Source organism: Cebus imitator, unplaced genomic scaffold (genome assembly GCF_001604975.1).
Source record: "Cebus imitator isolate Cc_AM_T3 unplaced genomic scaffold, Cebus_imitator-1.0 Scaffold296, whole genome shotgun sequence".
In the NCBI taxonomy this organism is placed as follows: domain Eukaryota; kingdom Metazoa; phylum Chordata; class Mammalia; order Primates; family Cebidae; genus Cebus; species Cebus imitator.
In genome coordinates this window covers 52,776-60,820 of record NW_016107611.1, presented here as the reverse complement: position 1 = coordinate 60,820, position 8,045 = coordinate 52,776, and the positions used below count along the sequence as shown (strand labels likewise).

The following is an 8,045-nucleotide window of genomic DNA, read 5'->3' as shown; positions in this document are numbered from 1 at the left end:
CGCGCCATTGCACTCCAGCCTGGGTAACAAGAGCGAAACTCCGTCTCAAAAAACAAAAAACAAAAAAACACACTAAAAAAAAAATTACAGATGCACAAATAGTCAAAAGGATTGACTATGGGGCCTCATGACTGTATATTACTGGGCTTCCAATCTAGACTGAAAGATCAGGGAGGACTTTCCTGAAGAGAAAGCAAGCTGTGATGGGCCCACTGTACTCCAGCCTGGGCAACATAGTGAGGCTCTGTCTCAAGGAAAACATACGGAATAAAACCGCAATAGGATACCACCACAGAACTGTTAGAAAGGCTAAGACTGAAAAGAGTGACCACACCAAGTGTTGGCAAGGATGTGGAGGCACTGGAAAGCTCACGCTGCTGGGGGATGTAAAATGGTACAAGCACTATGGAAAGCAGTCTGGCAGCTGCTAAAAATTTAAGCATACACCCAGCAAGCCACTCAGCAATTCCATTCCATCCCCACATTATTTTTATTTAAAAGACAGTCAAGTGGAATGATCTTGAAAGCACTTTTGCCTGACAAATAGATGAAAGGTGGGTAGCAGCCCAACACTCCCCCGTCAGTCTTACCAGGGTACACATGGCCTTGTGGCACCCAGGAAATATGTCTCTTTCCACAAGTGCTAAGTCCACCCTCTCCACCAACCCTAAGATATCAGTCACAGAGCATTGCTAGCATTGGGCTTTGTCTATTTCTTTCTTTCTTTTTATTTTTTGAGAGGGAATCTTGCTTTGTCATCCAGGATGAAGTGCAGCAATGCAGTCTTGGCCCACTGCAACCTCCGCCTCCCAGGCGCACCAGATCATTCCATCTCAGCCTCCAGAGTAACTGGGACTACAGGCATGCACCACCATGCCCAGCTAATTTTTTGTATTTTTGGTAGAGACGGGGTTTCTCCATGTTGCCCAGGTTGGTCTCAAATGCCTGAGCTCAAGTGATCTGCCTGCCTCGGCCTCCCAGAGTGTTGGAATGGCAGGCATGAGCCACTGCTCCTGGCTTGGGCTTTATCTATTTCGATTTCCTTTTACTGTGTGGTGAAGAGATTGAAAACCACACCGTATGTTGCAGGAAGAGATGGAAGGCTAGAAAGAGGAATTAAATTGTTCAGATCATGACGAAACTTGCAGGCTGAGAGTATCGGCCTCTTTACTCAAAGCCCACAATTTCCAAATATCACAGCTCCCTTCTCTTTACATACTTTAGGGATTTTCTTTTTTTATCTTTTCTTTGTTTTTTGTTTTGTTTTGTTTTGCCAAAATGGAACTCCAGGTCAAAGGACTTTGATGGTCTGGTGTCAGATTGGCTTCCAAGGTGTTCACCTAATCCATGGTGCCACGAGCGCTCAAGGATATAAGTGTATAGAAATGCCAGCCTCGTGTTTCAATCTTTTTACTCATTTTTGCTCCTCTGGTCAGCACAAAGGCCGATAAAAATCTTTTATTTTTGAGATGTAGTCTCACTCTATTGCCCAGACTGGAGCGCAATGGCACAATCTCGGCTTACTGCAACCTCCGCCTCCCGGGTTCAAGCCATTCTCCTGCCTCAGCCTCCCAAGCAGCTGGGACTATAGGCATGCACCACCACGCCCAGCTAATTTTTGTATTTTTAGTAGAGACAGGGTTTCACCACATTGGTCAGGCTGGTCTCGAACTCCTGACCTCAAGTGATTCATCCGCCTTTGCCTCCCAAAGTACTGGGATTACAGGCTTGAGCCACCGCTCCTGGCAAGAAAAACACTTTCTAGCTGTGTGTGCTAAAAATGCTAGCAGCTATATCAGATACATCATCAAATTAAATGTTCATAGTTAATATAATAGGTGGCTGTTCTTCGCTTGCTCATGACAATTTATTTCGTGGAGTATGGGTTGGGGAAGGCATACTCTAGTTTCCTCAGACATCTGGGGACTATGGCTTCCATGCTCACTGTAGGAGATCGGTCACGGTGGTAGGAGAAACTGTAGGGAAAGGAGCAGGTTTTCTGAAAGGTCAGAAGGCTCTGCAAAGCTTTGGGGGAGAATAGTTGAAGGCAGCTCTTTTCTATCCCTGAGGCAGAGGGTGAGGAGTAGATACAAGGAAGTGTAGGGGAATTTATCTTTTTCTTTTTTCTTTCTTTTTTTTTTCATTCTGAGACAGAGTCTGGTTTGTCCAGGCTGGAGTGCAATGGCATGATCTCACTGCAACCTCTGCCTCCCGGGTTCAAGCAATTATTCTGCCTCAGCATCCCAATTAGCAGGGATTACAGGCGTGTGCCACCATGCCTGGCTAATTTTTGTATTTTTTTTTATTTTTTATTTTATCATAAAGTTTAATTATGGTTCAGAAAAAAATGAGAGAATAACTTTCTCTGAAAAAATATATTGACTCTGTATAGACTGCAGTTATTGGAAGGAGGGGCTGGTAGGTTACATTACCCTATTTTCTAGTCTGAAAATGATATTAATAGAAAGTCCCGTTTCCAGTCTGAGTATAAAGATACATGTGCCCAAAATGGCTGAGAATAAATACAACAGGAAATGCAGAAGCCGTAAAGCTAAGGGTATGCAAGAGAAAATCTCAGAAATACCCAAAGTGGCAACAAGGAGCGTTTGGCTGGAATCTGAAGTTCTTTCAGTCATCTTTGTCTTTTGCTCCATGTTTCAGGATGCGTGTGAACTCAATGTAATTGAAGTTCCCCTTTTTGTCAATAGGTGCTTCTCTGTACAGCTCATCCTCTTCCTCATCCGTAAACCGATCCCCCACGGTTGTCAGCAGCTCTCTCAGGTAATCTTCCTGAATGGTGCCAGTTGCTTCTTCATCAAAGCAAGCAAAAGCATTTCTGATGACATCTTCAGGATCTGTGCCGTTTAACTTCTCACCAAACATAGTGAGGAACATGGTGAAATTGATCGGGCCTGGAGCCTCATTCATCATGGCATCCAGGTACTCATCAGTTGGATTCTTCCCCAACGAAGCAAGCATATCATGCAAATCTTCCTTGTCGATGAAACCATCTCTGTTCTGATCAATCATGTTGAAGGCCTCTTTGAACTCCTGAATCTGTGATTGGTCAAACATAGCAAACACATTGGATGTTGCGCGCTGAGGGCGCTTCTTGGTGGTCTTGGTCTTTGCTCTTTTGCTTGACATGGTGGTGGTTAAATCCCGGCACAGTTACAAGAATCCGAGCACCTCAGCGAGCCCTTCGCTGCAGCTACCACCACCCTGCTACCCAGAGAGACTAATTTTTGTATTTTTAGTAGAGGCAGGGTTTCACCATGTTAGGCTGGTCTGGAACTCCTGACCTCAGGTGATCCTCCTGCCTTGGCCTCCCTAAGTGCTGGGATTATAGGCGTGAGCCACTGCACCCGGCCTGGGGAATTTATCTTTAACAGGTTTGTTTATGTTGCCTAGAAACTGTCAAGTGACTGGTGCCTCCTGAAAGGGGGAACAATAATTGTTAGTTATCCACAGATTATTTTGGCTCCAGGCTTTCAGCATTATGTCTGCACTGAATAAAAGCAACAGCTTCAGCTTGCTGGGGCTGCTGCACTTTGGTCACTAGAACTGGCCGGTCCCCTAGCTGCTCTTACACTGCACACCTGTGTCTGAATACTCCTTTCATCCATTGCTTGGCCAGGTTCTGCAGGACAGAGCTGGCAGCTCACCTCCAAGCTTACCCTGAAATCAAGGTCCAACCCATAAACGGGAGAAGGAGAAGGCATTTCTGCTGCTTAACCACTGGGGCTCAGAAGTGACCTGAATTCGGCAGGTGCGGTGGCTCATGCCTGTAATCCCAGCACTTTGGGAGGCCAAGGTGGGCAGATCACCTGAGGTCAGGAGTTCAAGACCAGCCTGACCAACATGGAGAAACCAAATTAGCTGGGCGTGGTGGCGCATGCCTGTGATCCCAGCTAATCAGGAGGCTGAGGCAGGAGAATTGCTTGAACCCGGGAGGCAGACGTTGCAGTGAGCCAAGATCGTGCTATTGCACTCCAGCCTGGGCAACAGAAGCAAAACTCCATCTCAAAAAAAAAAAAAAAAAAAAAAAAAAAAAAAAAAAAAAAAAAAAAAAAAAAAAAAAAAGAGGTGACGTGAAGTCATTTCCGCCCACGTTCCGTCAATGGGAACTACTCACGTGGTCGGGTGGAGTTGGGAATGGTGGTCTCTGACTAGGAAGTCACCACCTAGCAACTGAACATCGTCCCTATACCCTGGAAGGGAGCACAGGTCTTTCTTTGCTGGGCAGGTATTTCTACCACACTGTGTGGTCTTGGGCAGTTGTTGAGCTCCTCTGGGGCTCAGTTTCTTCACCAATAAAATTGGGCAATGAATGGGATCTCTCTTTCTCAAAGAACTAAAAATAGACCTATGATTCGATCCAGCAATCCCACTACTAGAAATATACCCAAAGGCAAAGAAATTGTTTTATCAAAAGATACCTGCACTTACATGTTTATCACAGCACTATCCACAATGGCAAAGCCATGGGATCCACCGAAATATGCACTGGTAGACCGGATAAAGAAAACGTGGTGCACGTGCACCACGGAATCCTATGCAGCCATAAAAATCAAATCAAATCATGGTTTTTGCAGCAACATGGATGCAGCTGGAGGTCGTAATCCTAAGTGAATTAATACAGAAACAGAAAATCGAATACTGCGTGTTTCACTTTCAAGTGGGAGCTAAAGCTTAGATACTCACGGACATAAAAATGGGAATAATAGACACAGGGAATTCCCAAAGGCAGGAGGGAAGGAGGAAGGCAAGGGTTGAAAACCTTCTATTGGGTGCTATGCTCACTATTTGAGTTTTGAGTTCAATGGAGGCCCAAACCCCAGCGTGATGCAATATACCCATGCAATAAACCTGCAAATGGACCCCCCCACTGAATCCATAATTTAAAAACATAGAATAGATTTTAAAAATAGGCTCTCTCTCGTTGTTGTGGCCATGCCTGAATGAGTGCTCAGACAATGGCCTGAAGCAGAGTCAGGGCTCATGGTGATCACCATGTTCATGGCTTGCTGAGAACCTGCTTTGGGTGGTACAAGGCTCTTAATCCTTACGCCAAACATCAGGTGCAGGTAACCACGGTGCCGGTTAACAGAAGAACACAAGGAAGTTCAGAGAGGAGAGTGAATGGCCAAAGTCCACACAGTCAGAAGTGTTGAGCTTCTGAGCTCAAGCAAGCACCCACATTAGCTCCATCCGTGTTCCTACTAAAGACATGATCTCATTCCTTTTATGGCTGCATAGTATTCCATGGTATATATGTACCACATTCTCTTTATCCAGTCTGCCATTGATGGGCATTTCAGTTGATTCCATGTCTTTGCTACTGTGAATAGTGCTGCAATGAACATACATGTTCATGTGTCTTTATAATAGAATGAGTTATATTTCTTTGGGTAGATACTCAGTAATGGGATTGCTGGGTTGAGTAGTATTTCTGTTTTTAGGTCTTTGAGGAATCATCACACTGTCTTCCACAATGGATGAACTAATTTACACTCCCACCAGCAGTGTCTAAGAGTTCCCTTTTCTCTGCAATCTTGCCAGCATGAATTGCTTTTTAACTTTTTGTTTATTTTTTTGAGACAGAGCCTCACTCTGTCACCCAGGCTGGAGTGCAGTGGTGTGATCTCAGCTCACTGCAACCTCCACCTCCCAGGTTCAAGTAATTCTCCTGCCTCAGCCTCCCAAGTAGCTGGGATTACAGGAGCCCACCGCCATGCCTGGCTAGTTTTTTTTTTTTTTTTTTTTAAGTAGAGATGGGGTTTCACCATGTTGGCCGGTTTGGTTTTGAACTTGACGTTTTAGTAATAGTCATCCTGACTGGTGTGAGGCTGTATTTCACTGTGGTTTTGATATGTATTTCTGTAATGATCAGTGATGTTGAGCTTTTTTTCACTATTGTTGGCCACATGTATGTGAAAGTGACACATTTAATTGAGTACCTATAACCCTGTTTGCCCACCCTTCCCTTCCCTCTTCCATCAAGGACACTGCTTCAGGTTATGCACAATTCCAGGGCACCATTCACACTGTGACAACATGAATTTCTGGGGAGGGGTCAAGATTTCTACAGTGCACAACCTGTACAAATGGAGTGACGGCTCTGCTGTTTTCTTCCCCTTTTCATTCATTCATTCATTCAATAAATATTTATCGAGGCTGGGACTTGGTGGCTCATGCCTATACTTCCAGCAGTTTGGGAGGCCAAGGATGGAGGATAACAGGAGCCCAGGAGTTCAAGACTAGCCTGGGCAACACAGTGAGACCCTGTCTCTACAAAAAATACAAAAATTAGCCAGGCATGATGGTGTGCACCTGTAGTCCCCGTTCCTTGGGAGGCTGAGGTGGGAGGATTGCTTGAGTCCAGGAGATGGAGGCTGTAGTGAGCTGCAGTGAGCTATGATTGCACAACTGCACTCCAGCCTAGGTGAGAGAGCAAGACTCTGTTTCTAAAAAAAAAAAATTCTCTGCCTTGTAGGTGGTGGAGACATAGCAGGAGATGAGACAAACATGTCCCTGCCTGTGTGGCAAATATTAAACTTGCAAACACAAATAAAGATAAAATGTATAGATAGGTCAGAAATAAGCATATAATTGCAAGTCACATTCATTTCTCTTTCTCTGCTATTCCTGCTCTTGCCTTCCCTCTTCTGCTTCTCTCTCCGTCACAGACACCTCCCCCCAACCTCCCTCTGCGGCCAGTGACAGATACCCCTGATTCCTTCCTGTCTTCCTCCTCTCCAGTGTGTTAGAGCTGATTTGTACAGGCCTGGAAAGGCCAATGGTTTCATAGCTAGGGATTTCATCAACCCTGATGGTAAATTCTTGCTTAAAATTAGACATGCCGTGAGTATTTACACCACAGAAATAGGCAACACTACGAGTGGCTTTTTTTTTTTTTTTTTTTTTTGATGGAGCCCTTTTTTTTTTTTTTTTTTTTTTTTTTTTTTTTTTTTTGAGATGGAGCCTCTTTCTCTCTCCAGACTGGAGTACAGTGGCGTGATCTTGGCTCACAGCAACCACCACCTCCCGGGTTCAAGCGAATCTCCTGCCTCAGCCTCCCGAGTAGCTGGGACTACAGGCATGCGCCACCACGCCCGGCTAATTTTTGTATTTTTAGTAGAGATGGGGTTTTACCATGTTGGCCAGGCTGGTCTCGATCCGTTGACCTCATGTTCCTCCCAAAGTGCTGGGATTACAGGCTTGAGCCACCACAGCCAGCCACAAGGTGGGATTGTGGGTATTGTTTTTCTGAAAATTTGTTTTTTCAGCACACCACTGCCCTTCCACATCCACTTCCAGCAAATACAATTTGCATTTTCCAAATACACCAGAACTCTTTCGTAGATACTCAGTCTCCACTCAGCCTCCGACTAAGTCTTTCCTGGTGGTAGGAAATTGGGGACTTGGGTCCGATGTTGTACTGTGAGGGTAGAGAATAGAAGAGACAGCATGAGAGAAAGGCATGAAACAGGGAATCAAAAGAAAAGCAATATAGGAAGGAAAAAGAAAGAACAGAGAAGCCGGAAGCCAGTGGAGGGTAGAAACTAGGCAGGAAGACATGGGAACAAGCCGATGCCCTCTGCACAACGTCCCCACCGGTAGTTGAGCCATTTCCCCATCTGGGGTACAGGAGTGGCCAGGGAGCCCATGAGAAATGAGGAAACTACCTTCCTTCCCAAACTACTGCAGAAACTGGGTGGGGGTGGGAATCCACATAGCTGGACTCAGGAGGAAAGAGGCTGGGAGTCTGAACCAGGGTGACCCTAGGGTCAAGATGCCACAGTTTCTAACTGTGGAGGACCTGGGGGCCTGGACTCCTTGGGTCTAGGGGAGGAAGGTTGGAGGTCTGGACTCCTGGGTCTGAGGGAGGAGGGGCTGGGGGCCCAGACTCCTGGGTCTGAGGAAGGAGGGGCTGGGGGTCTGGACCCGAGGGTCTGAAGAAGAAAGGGGGTCCCTGATAGGCCGTTGGGGCAGTTGAAACTCAGGGTGGGGCCCAGGCTTCCATTTAAAAGGCCCACTCCCCC

General features: G+C 45.9%; 1 protein-coding gene across 1 annotated transcript; it reads right to left on the bottom strand.

Annotated features, from left to right (window-relative positions):
* Nucleotides 1-2,305: 2,305 nt before the first annotated feature.
* On the bottom strand, nucleotides 2,306-3,249 carry LOC108285266 (myosin regulatory light polypeptide 9-like). The gene has a single exon (XM_037729160.1). It carries the CDS (start codon nucleotides 3,145-3,147, stop codon nucleotides 2,629-2,631), a length of 519 nt encoding a protein of 172 aa, XP_037585088.1. The 5' UTR covers nucleotides 3,148-3,249; the 3' UTR covers nucleotides 2,306-2,628.
* Between the last annotated feature and the right edge of the window lie 4,796 nt (nucleotides 3,250-8,045).

Coding starts and splice junctions, on each gene's coding strand:
- LOC108285266 (XM_037729160.1), bottom strand. CDS start 3,147: ATGTCAAGCAAAAGAGCAAAGACCAAGACCACCAAGAAGCGCCCTCAG.